Below are 24,558 nucleotides of genomic sequence, written 5' to 3' on the forward strand. Positions count from 1 at the left end.
ATTTTTGCCATTCCCATTTGCAACATTTTATCTTTCCTGCCTCTTACAAAAGTACAGGATGTTCTTTCTATTTCTTCCTCCCCTCCTAACCCCCTCCCCCCCCTGTCTCTGCACCTGCTCAATATCTGTTACATCTCCAGCTTTTTCCAGTTCTGATGAAGGGTCCCAGACCTGAAACGTTAACTCTGTTTCTCTCTCCACGGATACTGCCTGGCCTGCTGAGTATTTCCAGCATTTTCTGTTGTTATTTCCAGCATCCGCAGTATTTTGCAAATAAAAAGGGGGATTTGATTAATTCAGTCACCGCAAACTATGGCTCTGTCACCATGTGAAACACATTGAAATAGATCATGTCTTAAACTGCTGTGATGAATATGTATTACGGGGTGATTATTTACCCGCTTTAATACCCCGTCTACCTCGGAAGGGCAAGAACCACGTTAAAGGTGGTGAGTGTAAACATTTAAAACGTAGGAACAGGAGTAAGCCATTCAGCCCCTCGAGCCTGTTCTACAATTCAATTAGATCAAATCTGATCTGTACCTCCGCTCCATTTACCTGCCTTTGTTCCATATTACATAATACCCTTGCCTATTAAAACGTTCTCAACATACCCATACAAGCCAAGGAGGTGTTTTTCTTATCGTTGGCTTACAAGAACCTTCCTTACTATCAGGGACTGTCTGTAGAAATGTAAAATCACAGTTGTAATTTTAACAACATTTGGTGTGCAAATATACTGCAGTTCGTTAGTTACTATTGGTGCTTTGAATTATGCCCTATAGTGTAAATAGGACACATTCAGAATATTTTGTGTCATTAAATGCAATTTGAGTGTTTTGCAAAAAAAACTACCATGAAGGCACCTTTTTAGAGGGAAAATAACCACATTTCAATTGTTATAATGTCAAACTCAAGCAATGCAACAGTTTTTGTGAAGATGCAGTTGCTTCTGGGGATTTCTTTGTGGAAAAACTTGCATTTATGTAGTATGTGTTTTAAGCAGAAAACTCCCCAAGGCACTTAACAACTCAGGAACATAGGAACAGGAGTAGGCCATTCAATTAGAACATGGCTGATCTGTATCTTAACTTTAGCTACCTGCCTTGGTTCTGTAACTATTAATAGCCTTGCCTAACAAAAATCTTAATGTCAATTTTGAAATTTTCAATTGACAGCCTCAACAGCTGTTTGGGAGGAGTGAGTTTCAGATTTCCACTACCTTTTGTGTGGAAAAAATGCTTCCTGACATTACCCCTGAATGACCTAGCTCTAATTGTAAGGTCATGTGCCTTTCCCACCAAAGGCAATAGTTTCTCTATGTACCCCATCAAATCCTTTAATCATCATCTTAAACACCTCAATTAGATCACCCTCAATCATACACCGAAGGGAGTACAAGCATAGTCTAGGCAACCTGTCCTCATAATGTAACCCTTTTAGTATTGTTCTGGTAAATCTGTGCTGCATCTCCTCCAAAGCTAATGGCCCAGAAATTCGGGTTGGGGGCTTCCCGCGGGTGCAAGCCCCCGATCTGCACTTACCTTCCGCGCTGGCCGTTGAGCTGTGGGTCCCCGTGGAATTCCGATCCGGGGCCTGGTCCAACTGTCGGCGCGCAGTGCTTGCGTATCCCAGGGGCGCAGTTAATTCGATGCGTCCCCTGGGATCACGTGGGCCATGGGGATCCAATTGGAGCAGGGAATGCTCCATTCATAAGTCTGACAGGAAGTGCTGTCAAGACTTATAAATACTACGGCCCCAAAACATCACTAAATCTTCAAATAAATTTGTTTTTAAATCACTTTTTAAATAAGCTATAAATTACATGAAATAACTTTTAAACAATTTAAATTTTTGAAAAAAATAATTTTATTTTCTAACGGGGCTAAAAATAAACTTACCTTGCTTTAAAGTATTTAAAAATAATAAACCTGTGGAAAAAATGTTTTAATTTTAATTAATTTACCACTTACCTTGTAAAAAGCAGGCCTTACTCCTGCTTTTTACATTTCTAAATTCTGCAGACTTACCTTCCCGGGAAAACCTGTATTTAAAAAAAAACGAAGTTCGATGCGCACGCGCAGCCTCTCCCGCGCACGTGTTCGACCTCTGAATCCCTTCGTTCAGAGGAACGGAAATGCCGGTTTCCTGCGCGTGCGCAGTGCATGCAGGAAACCGGCACTTCCATTGGGCCTACGGGTGAGTACCCCATGCGTACTCACCCGTGGAGACTGGAATTTCTGGGCCAGTATATCCTTCCTGAGGTGCGGTGCCCAGAAGTGAATGCAGTTCTCTAAATGGGGTCTAACCAGAGCTTTATAGAACTGTAACATAACTTCCATCCCTTTATATTCCAGCCCCTTGAGATAAAGGCCAACATTCCATTAGCCTTTTAAATTCTTTTTTGTACCCATCCATTAGCTTTTAGTGATTTTTGTACTTGGACCCCTAAATCTTGCTGCTCCTTCACAGTTCCTCGCTTCTCACCATTTAGTAAATACTCTGATCTATCTTTCTTGGGTCCAAAGTAAATAAACTCTCACTTTCCCATATTGAACTCCATCTGCCACAGTTTTGCCCACTCACTTAATCTATCAATGTCCCTCTGTAACATCTGCTCCCATCTACACTAATTACTGTGCCACTTAAATTGGTGTCATCAGCAAATTTGGTTATACGGCTCTCTATTCCTTCATCTCAGTCACTTCTAAATCTAGTGAAAAGCTAAGGTCCCAGTGCAGATCCCTGCCAATTTGAGTACATGCCCATTTATCCCTACTCTTTGTCTCCTACCTCCTAACCAATTCCCTACCCATGTCAATAGGTTGCCTCCAATTCCATATGCTCTCATTTCTGTTAACAGTCTTTTATGTGGATCCTCAAATGTCCTCTGGAAGTCCATATAAATAACATCTATAGACACTCCCTTAGCTACCATGTTAGCTACCTCAAAAAAATAAAGTAGTTTCATTAGGCATAACTTACCCTTTACAGATCCATGCTGGCTCTCTGATTAGTTAATGTTTACCCAAGTGCTCAGACACTGTCCCTAATAACAGATTCTAGTAACTTCCCTACAACAGACTTCTTGTTGCATTTATATAGCGCCTTTAACACAGGAAAGCATCCCAAAATACTTCGCAGAGGAGAAATGGAACAACGAGCAGCAATGAAAGGGTGATGACAGAAAGTGAGATTTTTTAAAAATAGGTTTGTGGAAGCTTTTAAAGGTAGGGAAAGGTTGCAAGATAATGGGATTTGGCGAGGGAGTTCCAGAGAGTGGGGCTGAGACTGACGAAGGCTCTTCTACAGTTCATGGAGTGGAGGGAGGGGATGTATACCAGAGAGAAGTGTTGGAATTCTGAAGATCACAGACAGAATGCAAACATTTTAAGACAAGTTGAAGTTTGTGATGGGTGGAGCTTAGTAGGCCAGCAAAAAAGGCATTGAAGAAGTTGCGTTGTCTAGAGATAACAAAGATGTGGGTAGGGGTTTCAGTGGTGGTGGGAATATTAAAGGCAGAAGTAAACAGGACAGAATGTGGGGTTTGAAGCTCCACTCTGGGTTGAACAGGACATTGAGATTACACTATGTAGCTCAACTTGAGCATGTGGTTGGGTCAGGGTTGGCATCAGTTAGAAGAGTAGGGAGTTTTTGATGAGAGCTAAAAATGATGGTGACCAGAGCTGTACTGTTACTGTGATGGTTTAGGCAGACAACATGGTGGAACATGTAGCCAGGTGGGATGACTTTGGTGAGGAGGAAGGAGTAGTTGCTTGTGAGCCAAGCAGTCTCAGTTTTGGGAATAGCCTGCTGCAGAAACTTAGTTTAACAACTGCCTTGTTGGTTTAGGAAGGTTTCCATGTTCATTAATGGAATATTAGATTAAGCATAGATTTTTTTTGTCAACAAAATAATGGCATCACAAAAATTGATGACCCTTTGATCGAGTAATTTTCTTAGAATGACATTACCTTTTAAAGGAAGCTATACATGATTGACTACTAAAGTTCCAGTTACTTATTAAATAGATCCTACATAAGCACACACACAATTTTCAGTTAACTTGCATTTTTTTGTTTTAAAACAAATATAACGTTTGCTGAAGTTCATCGTTTTCTAAGATTTCCATCATTTTGGATTCAGGTCTTAGTGATTGATAATTTTAGACTTCAAAGAGAAACTGATTTCTAAAGTTATTTTTTAAAGTTGTATGCATTTACAATTTTAATGAAAAAATACACTAATTTCATCTATTTTATCTGATGTGAACATTTAGAAATACTTGAAAGTCCCAGACTTTTAAGTATTGTTGAAGTTAACTGATCTCACCGAGGCAGCAGTGAGGACACTACAGTTGGGCTAAGGAGCCCCAGGCGAAGAAGGGGGAAAACCTGATTCCCATTTATTGACTCAAAAACAGAACATGCTGGAAACACTCAACAGGTCAGTCAGCATTTGTGAAGAGAACAGATGAGTTAGCATTTCAGATGTCAACCCTTCATGAGAACTCAGAATATCTGTTGTGATTAAGGCCCAGATTTTCTGCCAGCCGTCGGGCGGGTTTTCAGGTGGGCGGGGGCCGAAAATCGCAGAAATAGGGGGTCGCGACCCACCCCCCCCCCCCCCCCCCGCCTGATTCCCCGCCCCATCCGACTTTCGGACCGCCATTTCTCCGCGACCCGAATCAGTCCCGCCCACCGCTGGCGGGACTGGCCGTCGGAATACTAATCAGCAATTATTACCATCTTTAAACCTATTTTCAGGGGCCGTTGCGATTTTGTGAGGTTCCCCATGCTAAACATGCCTGCGGGGAACCCCGCTGATGAAACCTGGCGTGAAGCTTGCCGGCTTGCTTGCTGTCAGCTGCAGGTCATTCAGGAAAGCTGCGATTTAAACGGAGAGCATTTTGTATGGTGAAGGACCTTGTTCCTGCAGGCTTGGGGCTATTCTTCAAGGCTTAGGCACAGCTGTGGAAGGTTGGAGCCTCACACACTTCTCCAATGTGATCTCCTGGGAAGCCCCTCTCGCCACCCTCACTCAGCGCTTCCTCGGCGGAGGCATCTACGAGAAGCATGGGACGCCTTTTTTTCCTTCCCTTCTTGTCATTAGAGGATCTCCAGCAGCAGAGGCGGCAGCAGCAGAACCAGGAACAGCAGGATGAGCACCAGGCTGCTGCTCACTCACCTGAAGCTGCACAGGCCAGAAGGGGCCAGCGCTTGGAAGTGGCTTGAGAGCACCTTGCTGCGCTTTAGGGGGCCATGGGGACCCGTATCTGCACTGGCAGTCCTACTCAGAAGGACTTCCATGAAGGTCTGGTTTCTCTGTTCAATAGATGGCCAACGCTCCTCAAGAGATGTCATTCTCTTTTGAGCACTCACCATGTTTTCCGTACCCTGGCGAGTTATCTCCTCCATGAAGGTTGCCAACCTTCCAACCTTTCCATGGTGATGCGTTCATGCGCCAATGACTCCACAAAGGCTCTGCTCATGGTCGCTATGGACTCCTCCATTCGCTCCACACTCGCAGCGACCCTGGAGACAAAACCTGCCAGAGACTCCTGCATCTGTGCATGGAGATCCATCACTTCTTCTCTTGCGGATGGACCCAGAAGCAGAGGGTCGACATGCAGTGCAGCTGAGCTGGCAGAGTCCTGCGCCCTCCAACGAGGACTCTCCACTGCTGTCCCTGTCTCCAGAATCTGCTGAGGCTCACTTGTGAGCTGTGAAACACCAGGTGACAACACTACTCTATGTCCCGAAGGTCCCCCCGAAGTGTGAGTGTCTGCGCTGGTGCTGGGTGCGCTTACTTCTGCTGACGCTGCGCCCTCAGAGGTTGGAGCTTCCTCTGAGGAGTCTGGCTGCACAGTCTCTTCCTCCTCCACAGTGGGGACGGGGGCTCTGGATGGTCCTGTGGGGGGGTAGAGGAAGGAGTTAGAGATGTGATGCCAAGGTTACATGCACATTCGAGTTGACATCTGCTGACACCTGCATCCATGCAGCCTTGGGCTCAGTGGGAGGCCTCTTCCTGCCTGACCTAGGGAAGAGGACCTCCCTGTGGGCCCTAACCCCATCCAATAATGCCTGCAGTGAAGCTTCGTCGAATTTGGAGGCAGCTCTGGGTCTGGCACTGGCCACAGCTGATGCAGGCTCCTCTGCCATCCTGTATGGTTCGCTTGGAAGCCAACAGAGGAAGCAATGCTTGCTGTGGACCTTGAAAGCACCACGAATGAGCACATCATACTGTGGGGCTTCCTGACTGGAAATGGACAATTAGCAAGGCTGTCCACACGCTGGAAATTAATTGGCCACTTGAGGGAAAATTGCATGCAGCTGGCTGACATTTTTTTGTGTGTCAGAACCCCACATTCGGGGAATCCGACCATTTCCCACACAATCCACAAAATTGGGCCTAAGAGTCTGTACCTGAAATGTAAACTCATCTGTTCTCTCCACGGATACCATCTGACCTGCTAAGTGTTGCTAGCATTTTCTGTTTATAGTTTAGACCTTTTTTAGCAATTTTTTGTTTTTTCATCCCATCTGTTAGAAAGTGCACTTTTGTGGATGTTGGATGAAGAAATGATTGAGTTTGGCTGCAGTGCCCTTGCATGGTCCAATAACCTGCAGGTGCTCACTTTCTCGACTAGCATATGAAGAACAATTGTTTGCTCAAGATATCAAGGGGCTGCCAGTGCATGAAGAATTGTATTTCACCGAAAGTCGATGCTTTCAGGAGAGAATATAAGTACTTGTTACTAGCATCTTACAGTAAAATCTTTTTTGTGGTGTGTGTAGATATTACCAAGCTGATTATAGTATAACTGCAGAATAAATAAAATTAGCTGAGTATTTGAAATGCAGACTAATATAGTGTCTGTCACTGGTCACTAAATTATATGAGGTACAAATAGAATAATTTTTGACAATACATTGTTAGTTGGAATGCTTCTTTTGCACACACAAAATATTAAGAATTCTAGTTTATTGATATTTTTTCCCCAATCCAGAATAGCCAATTTAGAAAAGGACAAGAATATCCATCTTTTCAATAAAAGGAATGGGTTTAGAGCTGAATATAGCACACTTGAAGAACTGGAGCTGAAACTGACAAACAACAGTAAAACAGAAAGTAGGAATTCATCAATTTTTTGGGTGTTTTGCTTTTCTTCATCCATATGCATTCACAATTTTCTCCATGCTGTCATGTCAACCTGTGCTTTTTCTCTCTTTCTAATTAAGAATAGAATGCATTTTGCTCTGTTTATGTGCCCAGATCTCTGCTTACTACTGCTGTATTTTTATGCATTGTATCACTCGCCTCTGAGACAGAAGACTCTGGGTTCAAGATGCATTCCTGCTTGAGTTCATAATCTAGGCTGTCATTAAAGCAGGACTGCTGCAGTATGTTGTATTTGAGTTGTTAAGCAGAGGCCCACTCTGCCTATTTCAGTAGTTTGGGTAGCTGGTAAAGATTCCACAGCACCATTTGAAGAAGGACAGAGGCTTCTCAGTGTTTAATCAATGTTCCTCCCTCAACTAGCACAAAATACAGATTAACTGGTCATTCATCTCTCTGTTTTTGTGGGATCTTGCTGTGTCCTAAATAACTACAATAACAATAGTCTCTGCATTGCAAAGAAATTAATTGGCTCCTGTAGTGCTTTGAAACGTTTCTGAGGTACTTGAATGATCCTATATAATTGCTAGTCTTTCAAAAATGCCTTTTGAAGAACACTTGAATCGGCCATTCAGAAGATATTTAAATTTATCAGTGTTTTGAGGTAACTTACTAGTATGGCAGTTGTTCAAAATAATAAAATAGACAAGATAAACATTGATTTACATACTATCTAAGATGAGGCTATGATTTGAAGATAATAAATGGAGAAAGTAGAAAGTTTTGGCACAAGTGGTGATCTTAATAGGTGACTTATATTTTGATGGGGCCTTTTCTAGATTAAATGTAATTTGTAATTTCTTGGCTGAATTTTTCTTACAACAGAGATGAAGGTTCAGCAACAACTTGCAAAAATACGTCATAACGTGAAGAGATTCCAGAGCCAGCTAAAGGATGTCAAACCCACTCCAGAATGTATGTACTATATGTAAACAAAAATATATGTGTATGCATGATTGTGATTATATGTGCTATATAGTGTAATACCTAAAGCTGTGCATAAGTGCTTTAGGTCTCCTAGTACAAGCTGTGCAATTTGTATTGCAGCATGTGTGAGGATTATTTTAAAACCAAAAGTCAATGATAAAATAACACTAGGATGAAAATTGTAGTATGATTTTCTTTTATGCAATCAACACCAGAAAAGAATGGAATATACTACTTACAAGAAATAGCCTTTCCAAATAAAATATTCTTTGAGAGTGGTGAGAATGTGGAACTCGCCAAATTGCATTGATGCATTTAATGGGAGGCTTGATGCAAACATGAGGGAGAAGGGAATACAGCGGCAGAGTGGGAGGATTTTTTTTAATGTTCGTTCCTGGGATATGGGCATCGCTGGCAAGGCCAGCATTTATTGCCCATCCCTAATTGCCCTTGAAAAGGTAGTGGTGAGCCGCCTTCTTGAACGGCTGCAGCCTGTGTGGTGAAGGTACTCCCACAGTGCTGTTAGGAAGTGAGTGCCAGGATTTTGACCCAGCGATGATGAAGGAACAGCGATATATTTCCAAGTCAGGATGGTTTGTAATTTGGAGGGGAACTTGCAGATGATGGTACACACTGCAGCCACGGTGCACTGATGGTGGATGGGGTGCCGATCAAGCGGGCTGCTTTGTCCTGGATGGTGTTGAGCTTCTTGAGTGTTGTTGGAGCTGCAATCATCCAAGCAAGTGGAGTATTCCATCACACTCCTGACTTGTGCCTTGTAGATGGTGGAAAGGCTTTGGGGAGTCAGGAGGTGAGACACTCGCCACAGAATACCCAGCCTCTGACCTGCTCTTGTAGCCGCAGTATTTATGTGGCTGGTCCAGTTAAGTTTCTGGTCAATAGTGATCCCCAGGATGTTGATGATGGGGGTTCCGGCGATGGTAATGCCGTTGAATGTCAATGGGCAGTGGTTAGACTGTTTCTTGTTGGAGATAGTCATTGCCTGGCACTTGTGTGGCACGAATGTTACCTGCCACTTATCAGCCCAAGCCTGAACGTCATCCAGGTTTTGCAGCATGCGGGCATGGACTGCTTCATTATCTGGGAAGTTGCGAATGGAACTGAACACTGTGCAGTCATCAGCGAACTTCCCCACTTCTGACCTTATAATGGAGGAAAGGTCATTGATGAAACAGCTGAAGATGGTTGGGCCTAGGACACTGCCTTGAAGAACTCCTGCAGCGATGTCCTGGGGTTGAGATGATTGCCCTCCGACAACCACAACCATCTTCCTTTGTGCTAGGTATGACTCCAGCCAGTGGAGAGTTTTCCCCCTGATTCCCATTGACTTCAATTTTACTAGGGCTCCTTGATGCCACACTCTGTCAAATGCTGCCTTGACGTCAAGGGCAGTCACTCTCACCTCACCTCTGGAATTCAACCCTTTGGTCCATGTTTGGGCCAAGGCTGTAATGGGGTCTGAAGCCAAGTGGTCCTGGCAGAACCCAAACTGAGCATCGGTGAGCAGGTTATTGGTGAGTAAGTGCCGCTTGATAGCACTGTCGACGACACCTTCGATCACTTTGCTGATGATTGAGAGTAGACTGATGGGACGGTAATTGGCTGGATTGGATTGGTTCTGCTTTTTGAGGAGAGGACATACCTGGGCAGTTTTCCACATTGTCGGGTAGATGCCAGTGTTGTAGCTGTACTGGAACAGCTTGGCTAGAGGTGCAGCTAGTTCTGGAGATCAAATCTTCAGCCGAGATGTTGTCGGGGCCCATAGCCTTTGCTGTATCTAGTGCGCTCAGCTGTTTCTTGATATCACATGAAGTGAATCAAATTGGCTGAAGACTGGCTTCTGTGATGGTGGAGACGTCAGGAGGAGGCCGGTATGGATCATCCACGCAACACTTCTGGCTGAAGATGGTTGCAAAAACTTCAGCCTTGTCTTTTGCACTTGCGTGCTGGGCTCCGCCATCATTGAAGATGCGGATATTCATGTTTAATTGTCCACCACCATTCACGACTGGATGTGGCAGGACTGCAGAGCTTTGATCTGATCCGTTGATTATGGGATCGCTTAGCTCTGTTTATAGCATGCTGCTTTTGCTGTTTAGCATGCATATAGTCCTGTGTTGCAGCTTCACCAGGTTAGCACCTTATTTTTAGGTATGCCTGGTGCTGCCCCTGGCATGCTCTTCTGCACGCCTCATTGAACCAGGGTTGGTCCCCTGGCTTGATGGTAATGGTAGAGCGAGGGATATGCCGGGCCATGAGGTTACAGATTGTGGTGGAGTACAATTCTGCTCTTACTGATGGCCCACAGCGCCTCACGGATGCCCAGTTTTGAGCTGCTAATTCTGTTCTGAATCTATCCCATTTAGCACACTGGTAGTGCCACACAACACGTGATTGAGGGTGTCATAAGAACATCAGAAATAGGAGCAGGAGTAGGCCATTCGGCCCTTCGAGCCTGCTCCGCCATTCAATGAGATCATGGCTGATCTTCTGCCTCAACTCCATTCACTGGCCCTATCACCATATCCCTTGATGCCTTTACTAGTCAGAAATCTATCGACTTCTGTTTTGAATATACCCAATGACTGAATCTCCACAGCCCTCTGGTGTAGAGAATTCCAAAGATTCACCACCCTCTGTGTGAAGAAATTTCTTCTCATCTCAGTTCTGAATGGCCTACCCTTTATCCTGAGGCTGTGGCCCCTGGTTCTAGATTCTCCCAGCATCCACCCTATCAAGCCCTGTAATAATTTTGTGTGCTTCAATGAGAGCCCCTCTCATTCTTCTGAATTCAAGAGAATACAGGCTTAGTTTACTCAATCTCTTCTCATACGACAGTCCCGCCATCCCAGGAATCAATCTCGTGAACCTTCGTTGCACTCCCTCTATGGCAAGTATATCCTTCCTTAGGTAAGGAGACCAAAATTGTACACAGTACTCCAGGTGTGGTCTCAACAAGGCCCTATATAATTGGAAATAACAACAGAAAATGCTGGAAAAACTCAGCAGGTCAGGCAACATCCGTGGAGAGAAATTTGAGTTGACATTTCGGGTCTTATATAATTGGAGTAAGACTTCTTTACTCCTGCACTCAAATCCTCTTGTAATGAAGGCCAGCATACCACTTGCCTTCCTAATGGCTTGCTGCACCTGCACATTCACTTTCAGTGACTCATGTACAAGGACACCCAGGTCCCTTTGAGCATCTGCATTCCCCAATGTTTCACCATTTCAGAAATATTCTGCCTTTCTGTTTTTTCTACTAAAGTGAATAACTTCACATTTACCCACATTATATTCCATCTGCCATGTTCTCGCTCACTCACTGAGCCTGTCGAGATCCCCTTGAAGCCTCTTCACATCCTCTTCACAACTGACACTGCCACCTAGCTTTGTATCATCAGCAAATTTGGAAATGTTACATTTAGTCCCCTCATGCAAATCATCATTGATATAGATTGTGAATAGCTGGGGCCCAAGCACCAATCCTTGCGGTACCCCACTAGTCACAGCCTGCCATCCTGAAAAAGACCTGTTTATCCCTACTCTTTGTTTTCTGTCTGTTAAGCAATTCTCAATCCATGCTAGTATATTACCCCCAATTCCATGTGCCCTAATTTTGTTCACCAGCTTCTTGTGTGGGACCTTATCGAAGGTCTTCTGAAAATCCAGATACACCACGTCTACTGGTTCCCCTTTGTCTACTCCACTAGTTACATCCTCAAAGAACTCCAATAGGTTTGTCAAACAGGATTTCCCTTTCATAAATCCATGTTGACTCTGCCCAATCTTACTATTAGTTTCTAAGTGCCCAGTTATTGCATCCTTTATAATAGATTCCAGCATTTTCCCAACTACTGATGTGAGGCTAACAGGTCTGTAGTTCCCCGTTTTCTCTCTCCCTCCTTTCTTAAATAGCAGGATTACATTTGCTATCCTCCAATCTGCAGGAACCGTTCCAGAATCTATAGAATTTTGGAAGATGTCAACCAATGCGTCCACTATCCCAATGGCCACCTCTTTCAAAACCTTAGGACGTAGGTTATCCGGTCCTTGGGATTTATCGGCCCAGAAATTCGGGTCGGAGGCTTCCCGCGGGTGCAAGCCTCCAACCTGCACTTACCTAGCGCGCCGGCCGTTGAGCTGTGGGCCCCCATGAAATTCCGATCCTGGGCCTCCAACTGCCGGCGCGCAGTGCTTGCATATCCCAGGGGCCATGGAGAGCCAATGGTAGCAGGGAATGCTTCATTCATAAGTTTGACAGGAAGGGCTGTCAAACTTATAAATACTATAAGCCCCAAAACATCACTAAATCTTCAAATACATTTTTTTTTTAAATCACATTTTTTAAATAAACTATAAATTACATGAAATAACTATTTTAAACAATAATTTAAATTTTTGAAAAAAATAATTTTATTTTCTAACGGGGCTAAAAATAAACTTGCCTTTCTTTAAAGTATTTAAAAATAATAAACCTGTGGAAAAAATGTTTTAATTTTAATTAATTCACCACTTACCTTGTAAAGAGCAGGCCTTGCGATTACTTTTTACATGTCTAACTTCTGGAGACTTATCTTCCTGGGATAACCTGCAAAAAAACCGTAAGTTCGATGCGCACGCACAGCCTCTCCTGCGCACGCGATCGACCTCTGAACCCCTTCTTTCAGGGGAATGGAAGTGTCGGTTTCCCGCACATGCACAGTGCATGCAGGAAACCGGCACTTCCATTGGGCCTACGGGTGAGTACCCCGTGCGTACTCACCCGTGGACCCGAATTTCTGGGCCATTGACTTTTAGTCCCATTAATTTTGCTAGTACTGCTGTTTTTTTACTAATAATTTCTTTAAGTTCCTCATTCTCGCCACACCCTTGGTTTTCTCATTTCTGGGAGGTTTTTTGTGTCTTCCTCCATGAAGACCGAAGCAAAGTATTTATTTAATTTCTCTGCCACTTCCTTGTTCCCCACTATAAATTCTCTGTAGTGTATGTACTTTGCAGAAGGAACTATATTCTGCAGCCCCTGTATACTGCAGTACCAGTAGTGACCACCCCTGTATATAAGCCTGTGTAGTAACTTTGCATAGTAGTTCCAGTTTTGTCTCCACTCAGTAAACACCTGTTGTAACCAACTCCTGCAGTCTGTGTCTCAATTACACACGGACATAATACTGGCGACGAGCAGATCCGAACTTACCTACAGTTCTGCACCACCTCATGGGGATCCATCCCTGAAGCGAAGTTGTTAGAGGTCGAGGCCAGAAGGAAGAAAGAAAAAAAAACAAACAGAAGAAACGGGCGTCGACCGTGGGCAACCGCTTCTGATTCATCGGAGTTGAAGATTTGCAGGAGAGGCTGTCGAGAGCGGGGCTTGGTTATCCTGTCTATGGTGTTCCAGCTAATCGGGCTGGTGGCAGGTAGTACACTGATCCTTCCTGGGCTGCGGCGGGCTAGAGCTCGATCGGGTGGCTTTTCAACGGGGCCGAGCAGCGTTGTCGGGAAGAGGAGAGAGAGAGAGAGAGGGTGGAGCACACAGGGCGCGGCCGGTGCTACGAAGCCGGGCAGCGTACAGACCCGAGAAGAGGGAGGAAAGTGTCCTGTAGGGTTTGCTCTGACGACGGGAAAATAAAAGAAATTAGAAGCGCAGGAAGCCGCGAGGAGCTGCAGTTTGCCACGGGGACCGCGGAGAGCGGCGTTAGCAGCAGCGCGGGGAGGAAGTGCGCGAAGACCATAGGGCATTGCCATCAAAGCATAAAAACGCCAGCAACAGCGCTAGCAATCCAGCGGGGAAGAAGGCAAAGCGCGGGAGGCGCCATTTTGTTCAATCGGGGAAGAAGGCAAAGCGCGGGAGGCGCCATCTTAGATTTCCAAGATGCCGAAGACTGGCAATATCACTGCCTTCGATAATGCAATAGAAGACTGGACCACGTATGTGGAAAGAGTCGAAGTATATTGCAAGGCAAACGAAGTAGCCGATGAGAAAAAGGCATCGGTACTACTAAACTTAATGGGCGCAAGAACGTACGGTCTATTGCGGAACCTGATCACTCCAGCCAAACCGATGGCGAAGAGTTTTAACGAAATTGTTGATATCCTACAGGAACACCTAAATCCTACACCGCTGCTGATAGCAGAAAGATTTAAATTCCACAAGAGAAATCAGCATAAAGATGAGAGCAATGCTGATTACCTTACGGGACTACGCAAGCTATCAAAGCACTGCCAGTTCAGAGCAGGACTGGCAGATACCCTACGGGACAAATTTGTCTGTGGACTCCTGAGTGAAGGAACCCAGAAGAGGTTACTCTCAGAGAAAGAGCTGACGCTAGATAAGGCTTTCAGCGTGGCAGTATCGTACGAAGCAGCAGCAAGGGGAGCTGCGGAAATACAGCAAAAGCCACAGGAATACGGCACCCATGAAATGACACGGGGATTTGAAAAATGTTATCGCTGTGGCAGAACAACCCATGACCAGAAGGACTGCTGGTCCAAGGACAAAATATGCAGGCAATGCGGAAAGATGGGACACATTGCACGAGTTTGCAGGTCTGGGAAGAAGAATAACGACAACAAAAAGGCTACTAAGGAACAGTACAGGAAAGTACAAAAGATGACGGACAGTAGTTCCGAAGACCAGAAGAGCGATAGTGAATCCGGGAACAAGAGACTAAGCTGTCTCAAACTTCACAACGTAATCGCAAAAGAGGATCACCGAACCATTTGGGTCACCCTCACGATAGCAGGGTCCCAAGTCAAAATGGAATTGGATACAGGATCAGCCCTGACCGTCATGAATCGACGAGACTACGAGCGGCTATTCTCACACATACCCTTGAAAGAGACGTCCATTGTCTTGAAGACGTATACGGGGCAGAAAGTATACCCCAGAGGGAAAATAAGGGTGCCTGTCGAATACAACGGCAAGGAAATACAGAAATTGTATCTGTACATACTGCAAGATGGTGGACCACCGTTATTGGGATGTGAATGGATCAGAAAGATAAGTTTAGACTGGCACTCCATTCAGGCACTGACTGTGGCTGGTAAAAAGGATGATGACGTCACACCTGGACGATTGTCAAAAATCTTAGCTAACGCTAAAGAGGCATTTCAACAAGAACTGGGAACTCTTAAAGGCGTAACCGCCTCGATAAAAATAGAAGAGAATGCAATTCCCAAGTTTTTCAAAGCAAGACCGGTGCCGTATGCAATTCGCCCAGCCGTCGAGGCAGAGCTGGAGAATCTGGAGAATGCAGGCGTGTTATCTAAGGTAGACTGGAGCGAGTGGGTGACACCCATCGTTCCTGTCATGAAAAAAACGTTAAACAATAAGTCTGAGGAGCCAAGGAAGGTTCGCATCTGTGGGGACTTCAAGGTGACGGTGAACCCAGTCCTTCACACAGTACAGTATCCCCTCTCGAGGATAGAAGATATTTTCGCCTCACTATCTGGAGGGAAGTGTTTTACAAAAATTGACCTAGCACAAGCATATTTGCAGATGGAGGTTGAAGAATCCTCTAGGAAGTATCTCACGATAAACACTCACAAAGGTCTTTACCAGTATAATCGACTGGTATTCGGAGTAGCATCAGCTCCGGCTATATGGCAAAGAGCGATGGAACAAGTCCTGCAAGGGATTCCGGGGACTCAGTGTTACTTGGACGACATCCTAGTGACAGGTGAAAATGACAGTGAACACCTTGCCAACCTAGAGCAGGTGCTCACTAGACTAAGAGAACATGGGCTACGAGCCAATCGCCCCAAGTGCGAGTTTTTTAAGAAACAGATATCGTATTGTGGCTACGTGATTGATGAAGAGGGGTTACATAAGTCCCCTGACAAAATTGAAGCGGTAGTTAAGGCTCCAGCGCCTGAAGATGTGTCGCAACTGAGGTAATTCCTCGGATTGGTGAATTACTACCATAAGTTTTTGCCGAATTTGTCCACAATTCTGCACCCACTGAACGCCCTACTACAAACTGGAGTAGCATGGAAATGGAGCGATGAATGTAAGCGGGCCTTTCAGAAGAGTAAAGACCTAATCACTTCAAGAGAAGTATTGGCTCACTACAACCCATCACTACCGATAAGACTGGCGTGTGATGCGTCTCCCTACGGCATTGGAGCGGTACTGTCACATAAATTCCTTGATGGTTCAGAGAGGCCGATAGCTTTTGCGTCACGCTCGTTAACTTCAGCCGAGCGTAACTACGCCCAGATTGACAGAGAGGCCCTCAGCCTGGTGTGGGGGGTGAAGAAGTTCAATCACTACCTGCACGGTCAGAAATTTACTCTACTAACTGATCATCAACCTCTTGTCTCCATTTTCAACCCTCAGAAGGGCGTCCCGATAATGACAGCATAACGGCTACAGAGGTGGTCCCTTTTCCTAGGGGCACACCAATATGACATCGAGTACAAAGGAACTAAACAGCATGGGAATGCTGATGGATTGTCGCGCCTACCGTTGCCGACGGTGGAAGAAGCACCTGCAGTGGATCCTGTGGAGATATTCCACTCGACCATAGTCGAATGTCTACCTGTGACGAATGCAAACATAGAAAAGGAAACACGAAATGACCCGACACTCTCCAGGGTCTATGATTTAACAGATGGCCAGCACATGGCGAACCACTGTTGCCAGCATTCTCGCCGAGAAGAGAACAGCTGTCAGTGTGCAGAGGAACCTTGATGTGTGGATCCAGAGTAGTAATTCCACCCAAATTGAAGGATAGAGTGCTCAATGAGCTTCATGAGGGTCATCTGGGAGGGGTAAAAATGAAGAACTTAGCCAGAGCGTTTGTGTGGTGGCCGAGAATCGATAGAGAAATCGAAGAGATGACCAAGAGCTGTACAGGATGCCAGAAGGTCCAAAACGCCCCACCACAAGCCCCTCTACATCCATGGGAGTGGCCCTCATCTCCATGGCAAAGGGTACACATTGATTTTGCTGGTCCATTTATGGACTCGATGTTTTTAATTCCGGTGGATGCACATTCAAAGTGGCCAGAGGTAATAAAAATGTCCTCAACCACCACAGAAAAAACTATCACAGTCTTACGAACCATATTCGCCAGAAATGGGCTGCCTGAACAGATTTGCTCCGACAATGGACCACAGTTTGTGTCTGAAGAGTTCCGGAGGTTCTTAAAGAACAATGGTGTTAAGCATTACACATCCGCCCCATATCATCCAGCCACCAATGGATTGGCTGAGAGGTTCGTTCAAACATTCAAGAAGGCTATCAAGGCAATGTGTAATGAAGACATAACCCTACAACACAAGGTGGATAACTTCTTGTTTGCCTACCGGAATGCGACACATGCGGTTACCAACCAAACTCCAGCCATGATGTTCTTCAATCGAAGACTACGATGCCGCTTGGATTTGGTTAAGCCAAACATCAGAAGAGATGTGGAGAACAGGCAGCTTCAGAATATGAATGAAAGGCCGACTAGGAGTTTCAAGATAGGTCAACCAGTTTTGGCCCGGGACTACTGCACAGAGAAATGGCAGCCAGGAACGATCTGCACACGGCAAGGACCTCTAATGTATACCGTGGACGTTGGAGAGAGCATTGTAAGACGCCATGCTGACCAGATTCTAGAGTCACTGGAAAACGTCAAATCCACACCACGATCCGATACAGCTGGTGATGAAACCGAAGTACCAATTGCATCTACCCCAGAATCGGTGATATTAGAAGCAGACGAACCAAACAACGACGTTGATCCCGAATCAACTTTGCCAGAAGAACCTGATACCCCAAAGAGGCGTTATCCAGACAGAATCAGGAAGCCTCCTCAAAGACTGAACTTATAATTGCTTAACTTCAGCTAATGTATATAGCAACTGTAATTGTAAATATGTTATTTGATTATTAATCGAATGTTATGTACTGTTTAGCTAAAAGGGGAGGAATTATCGTGTATGTACTTTGCAGAAGGAACTCTACCCTGTATACTGCAGTACCAGTAGTGACCACCCCTGTATATAAGCCTGTGTAGTAACTTTGCATAGTAGTTCCAGTTTTGTCTCCACTCAGTAAACACCTGTTGTAACCAACTCCTGCAGTCCCTGTCTCAATTACACACGGACATAATATTCTCCCATCTCTGACTGTAAAGAACCTACATTTACCTTCACCAGTCTTTTCCTTTTCACATACCTATAGAAGCTTTTACAGTCCGTTTTTATATTTTTCGCTAGTTTGTGCTCCTATTCCATTTTCTCAGTGTGAAGGCGGGACTTCGTCTCCACAATGACTGTGTGTTGGTCACTGCTACCAATGCTGTCATGGACAGATGTATCTGGGACAGGTAGATTAGTGAGGACGAGGTCAAGTAGGTTTTTCCCCTCGTGTTGGTTCTCTGACCATCTGCCGCAGTCTGGCAGCTATGTCCTTCAGGACTCTGCCAGCTTGGTCATTAGTGGTGCTACTGAGCCACTCTTGGTAATGGACATTGAAGTTCCCCACCCAGAGTACATTCTGTGCCCTTGCTACCCTCCGTGCTCGTGTGGAGTATAAACACTGGCATAGACCAGTTGAGCCAAATGGCCTGTTTCTATGCTGTATCAGCGATGTCAGCTTCCTGCATGTTTGGATATTTTCTTTAATGAGTTAATAAATGAAATGACTTGTAAAATTTTGAATGTCAAATAGCAGTATTGCATAAAACAAGAGACCATCTCAGCATTATTTTAACATTTATGCATAACTCATTGCTTACTTTGTCTGATGATATCTTTAGATGGTCAACAAAGATCTGAGATCTGTCAATCCCTAATTTTACCTTCTACAGCCACTCCTTTAATGAGAAGGTTGGAACAATTTGGACAACTGACCATGGTTGCTATTAGTGCTGTTTTAGGATTGTGTCAAGAATTGTACTTCCACAGTTGACTACCAAATTACTCTTGAACTAGAGCTTCTCTGCTTCTATGCAGCACTTCATCTCATGGACTAGGTGAGAACTAGTTGGTTTGGATGTTAATCCAGACTTGGATTACAATTTTTGAGCCTTGACTTAAGCCTGACACTTACAATGCTGTAACATTTCAGGATTTTTTGACCATTTTGTTCCACAGAAAGGATGAAATTAACGGATTCTTTTAAGCAAAATATATTTTCAAGGTTTTTTTTAATAGATACTTAGACAAAGGGTGGTTAATGTGCTAAATGGAAGTTGATTTCCTTAGACACCAAACAGCAATTTGTTAGCTTGCGTGGGTATTCAAAGAACACCTCACAGTTATTGTTTTGGAAAGCTATTTGATATTGGTCTGTTTGTGAAGAAAAAGATAAACAGGGACAGGCTTTTTTGGAGGAGAAAAAAGACGGGGCAGTTATGTTTTGGCAATTGAGAAGTTGCAAGACAGAGAGGGCCCAGAAAGGCAGGCTCCGATGAGGACAGGAGGCTGCAGGGAAAGGAGGTCTGCTCTGGGCTGTAAGCCAGAATGCAGAGGAGTTATTCTGTATTAAATTAAGAGAAACGACCCACTCACGTGAGGTAATGTTGCGTGATGTGAAATAAAGCAGCTTAACAATTTGTATCAAGCCTCACCTCACTAAATGTTCACTCTGTCTGCCTTCAAAGAGATTAAAGAATGACATGTGCGTAAAACGATATCTGGTCCAGATCACAAGGGTTGTTATTGTTATATCCTTGGATTATGCTATCACAATTAGATATAGGATGGTGTGAGTCAACTCCCATAAAAGTAAGGCACTCGGACCGCTTCAGTAAGTGGCTGATGCCACTGAATCCAGGTTAGTCTCTATTGTACCTGGGATTGGATCATTTCCCCTAATGCTGTGGTCTGTTTGTTTAAATAGCTTCAAATCTATCTCCTTTTCAAGTACATTGCTCATTTATACAACTGTTACCAATGGTGGTTATTATGGCATTTGCTCACATGTACTAATGGATTAAGAAGTATGATGTTTTCAGTTATAGAAAAGCTGAGAGAAATAATGGAAGAAGTTGAAGATGCAATCAGTGAATTTAAAGAAGAACAACGGCAGACGTAAGTTCTTAAATGTTCTGGACTTCTCTGAATTGTTGCAGTGGTGCTGAGCTTTTAGTGAATTGCGTGTAGATATGTTAATGCTTTAGTTGAAGACCCAATTGAAATTGCATATGGGTAGAAGAGCATTTGGGACCAAAGAAAGATAAACACAATGAAAGTCAAAATTGGATCTTTGAAGCTAATATTTCAACCCTGAAGTGTTTGCAAATTTGTTAAAGCCTAATAATGGTGCATATATTCCCAGTCTGTGATCGTATTTTTCAATATCTCTGTAGAACAGCTTTAAATTTACCAGCATAAAAATTAATTTCACGGTTGTATTGAGTTTTGGTGCCACTTTGTCATGGTCATTTAGGAATTCGGTGAATTATATAGCCCAGTGGGGATTTGAAACTTTTGTACTATCTCCACTTGAACTGTGGAAAAACAGCCAGCAGTACAATTAGTAGTTTTGTTTTGAGAAACTTAGGTTGTGTCTTGAGAGTAATTTATAACACTAGGGTGAAGTACATGTCTGTCATTGGTGGTGTTAGAGGTGGGAGCAACTTGAGGTGATAAAGAGCTCTTCTCTCCTGTCTCCTTCCCTTCGGGTCATCCAGTTATGCCACCTTTGTTTCTCTCCTTTTGAGGAATTTTGATCTCCCACCACTACTCCTCTACCTTCCTACTCTCCTCCTGCCATCCCAAGCTCGAATTCCCCTTGTACGAGGGTTCGTTGCTAGGACAGCTGAGTCAGCTGAACAGATGGTCTCGATTTTTGCCTCTCCTGGGATTCATGAGGATGTTTGACTCAATCTACTTTGTATGACCTATGATGGCTGGAATTGGCTAACTAACAGAAAGAAGAAAGTCGGGATAAATGGGTCATTTTCCAGTTGGCAAACGGTAACTAGTGGAGTGCCACAGGGCTCTGTGCTGGGGCATCAACTGTTTACAATCTACATTAATGACTTGGATGAAGGGACCGAGTGTACTGTAGCCAAGTTTGCGGATGATACAAAGATGGGTGGGAAAGTAAGTTGTGCAGAGGACTCAAAGAATCTGCAAAGGGATATAGACAGGCTAAGTGAGTGGGCAAACATTTGGCAGATGGAGTATAATGTGGGAAAGTGCAAGGTTATCCACTTTGGCAGGAAAAATAAAAAAGCAAATTATTATTTAAATGGAGAGAGATTACAAAATGCTACAGTTCAGAGGGACCTGGGGGTCCTTGTGCATGAAACACAAAAAGTTAGCATGCAGGTACAGCAAGTAATCAAAAAGGCAAATGGAATGTTGGCCTTTATTGCAAGGGGGTTGGAGTATAAAAGCAGGGAAGTCCTGCTACAACTGTACAGGGTATTGGTGAGACTGCACCTTGAGTACTGCGTACAGTTTTGGTCTCCTTATTTAAGGAAGGATATACTTGCATTGGAGGCAGTTCAGAGACGATTCACTAGGTTAATTCCAGAGATGAGGGGGTTGACTTATGAAGAAAGGTTGAGCAGGTTGGGCCTATACTCAATGGAATTTAGAAGAATGAGAGGTGATCTTATTGAAACATATAAGATACTGAGGGGGCTCGACAAGGTAGATGCAGAGAGGATGTTTCCCCTCGTGGGGAAATCTAGAACTCGGGGGCATAGTTTCAGAATAAAGGGTCGCCCTTTTAGAACTGAGATGAGAAGGAATTTCTTCTCTCAGAGGGTCGTAAATCTGTGGAATTCTCTGCCCCAGAGAGCTGTAGAGGCTGGGTCATTAAATACATTTAAGGTGGGGACAAACAGAATTTTGCAAGATAAGGGAGTGAAGGGCTATGGGGAGCGGGCAGGGAAGAGGCTTTGAGCCCAAGATCAGCCATGATCTTATTGAATGGCGGAGTAGGCTCGAGGGGCCAAGTGGCCTATTCCTGTTCCTATTTCTTATGTTCTTATAACATGTTGTCTAGATAGCTATCAAGAATATAATTAATAGATTGACACCAATGATGCTGCATTCAATTGATATTAGCATATTAAACTCCCTATTCCTAAACAAGATCAAGTATCGGACACATATAAATGTCTACCAGAATGTAATGTACATTCCTGTAATTTGCAGAAACTAATATTAACCTTGTGTATTCCTGTGATCACTAAGAAAAAACCCGGAAAATAATCTTGAAGAGAAAAATACTTCTGTGACATGGCAGCATGTATGCATTTTTTTAAATTCATTCACGGGATGTGGGCATCGCTAACAAAGCCAGCATTTATTGCCCATCCCTGATTGCCCTTGAGAAGATGATGGTGAGCCACCTTCTTGAACCGCTGCAGTCCGTGTGGTGAAGGTACTCCCACAGTGCTGTTAGGGAGGGAGTTCTAGGATTTTGACCCAGCGATAATGAAGGAACGGTGATATATTTCCAAGTCAAGATGGTGTGTGATTTGGAGGGGAACTTGGAGATGGTGGTGTTCCCCTGCGCCTGCTGCCCTTGTCCTTCTAGGTGGTAGAGGTTGTGGGTTTGGGAGGTGCTGCAGTGCATCTTATAGATGGTGCACACTGCAAACACGGTGCGCCGGTGGTGGAGGAAGTGAATGTTTAGAATTTAGAATCAACAACAATTTTTTTCACCCCTCCCATTCAGCTTTTCCTGATTTCCATGCCTTGATTTACATTAAGTTCCATCACATAGAAAATTATTTAATATTTTCTTATTTGAAGCCTTGAAGGAGCTTTTGTTCAGGAGTGAATTCTCTACTACCTGGTGGGTAAGCAGAGAACATGGTTTCTTTCACTTGCAGAAACATATGACATGGCAGCACAAGCATTGCAAACTAAAAGGATCAGCTGATTTTTGTCTGCAAATGAGGTCAGGTGAATACGAGACCTAAAACGTGGACAGTTGACGTGTGTGCACAAGAAATGAAGGTATAGGCTCAGGCTGAAGGAGGGGAAAGACATATAACCCTTTCATGTGTTGGTTATATTTCAAAACCATTAAAAAATACATACATTTATTTTGTATCCTCTCTCGCGTTTTGGCCATTGTAAGTGGTAATGAAATATATTGTAAACGTTTAGAATTATACCGTAGAGCTCCTTTTTAATTACATTTTCAAGGTGAATTCTGTTCCATTTTTAATTCAGGTATGAAGAACTTATGAAGGAAGAAAAGACGACCACTCAGGAAATTTTAGCTGTGGAAAAAAAAATGGAAGGATGGGCCCAGACTGCAACAGCAACAGTGACACCCAGGACTAGCTTAGCAAAAGGATCATCAGTTAAATCTGATCCAGATAATGTGCTGGTTGAAATTGCAGAATTTCAAAAGTTCCTTCAGCGGACAGGACGCCAAGGTGGCTGGGATGATTTTGACCATCAGAACTTTCTCAAAGTCTGGATAAAACATAAAGGAAGGCCATCATTCATTGAAGAGGCTCTGCAGTATTTGGTTGGGAGGACCCAAGAGGACATAATGCAGCATGAGCAATGGTACCAAGAGTTTCTCTTTCTAGAAGAGAGGCAGAAAGAGGTAGGAACTTATGGAAATATTTGGTTAGTATATTTTGAAGTGTTGAGTAGAACTAATTTAGGAGTTCAGTTTTTTTTTTCCAGCAATCCACATTATTCTTCCTGATAAGAATTACTGCACACAGAACACACTTTTTTTTAGTTCTGTAATGGTGGCTATACTTCCTATTCAGCAGCAAACTGCTGTTTTTAATGTATGTGTTGATTTTTGAAACTAAGATGTAGCTTTCAAAAGCTCTTTCTAATAATTTGTCCGTGACTACACAAACCACTCTGGGTCCAGGTATATTGTGTATCAGTAAAACAGTCCGTGACTACACAAACCACCCTGGGTCCAGTTATATTGTGCATCAGTAAAACAGTCCGTGACTACACAAACCACTCTGGGTACAGGTATATTGTGTATCAGTAAAACAGTCCGTGACTACACAAACCACTCTGGGTACAGGTACATTGTGTATCAGTAAAACAGTCCGTGACTACACAAACCACTCTGGGTCCAGGTATATTGTGTATCAGTAAAACAGTCCGTGACTACACAAACCACTCTGGGTCCAGGTATATTGTGTATCAGTAAAACAGGTTTATTAAACATCCAGTACAAAGAAGTAATACTTAACAAGAAGATAGCCACAGTCTGTTCATTGAACCCCGGCGTTCCTTCCAAGTGACTCTTTATCTCTTGCTGTGTTCTGTTGACTGAAGCTTCTCATCCTCTGGTTTTGCGCTGCTTTCAGTGTTCAGTAGCTGTTTCTTTATACCTTTTTTTCCCTTTCAAAAATACATGGCAACTTGCAGCTGCTTGGGCTATCTCACCATTCTGACCTTCACAAGTACGGTCTATGATTTCCTCCCTTTTTCTGCTGAGCTTTTCTCTCTGAACTTTTTACATTCCCATGAATTACGACA

At 43.9% G+C, this 24,558-nt stretch overlaps 1 protein-coding gene across 2 annotated transcripts in view; it reads left to right on the forward strand.

Annotated features, from left to right (window-relative positions):
• Window positions 1-24,558, forward strand: part of ccdc112 (coiled-coil domain containing 112) — a 43,084-nt gene that overhangs the window by 823 nt on the left and 17,703 nt on the right. The window contains exons 3-6 of one of the 2 annotated variants that reach the window (XM_085987081.1): window positions 7,010-7,131; window positions 8,005-8,094; window positions 20,079-20,154; window positions 23,266-23,650. In XM_085987081.1, the coding sequence (XP_085843207.1) occupies window positions 7,010-7,131; window positions 8,005-8,094; window positions 20,079-20,154; window positions 23,266-23,650 (673 nt within the window). The remainder of the gene's footprint in view (window positions 1-7,009; window positions 7,132-8,004; window positions 8,095-20,078; window positions 20,155-23,265; window positions 23,651-24,558) is intronic. The other variant, XM_085987082.1, reaches the window with a different exon arrangement.

This window comes from Somniosus microcephalus, chromosome 1 (genome assembly GCF_052327205.1).
Source record: "Somniosus microcephalus isolate GS21.2 chromosome 1, FLI_Smic_1.0, whole genome shotgun sequence".
Taxonomy (NCBI): Eukaryota; Metazoa; Chordata; class Chondrichthyes; order Squaliformes; family Somniosidae; genus Somniosus; species Somniosus microcephalus.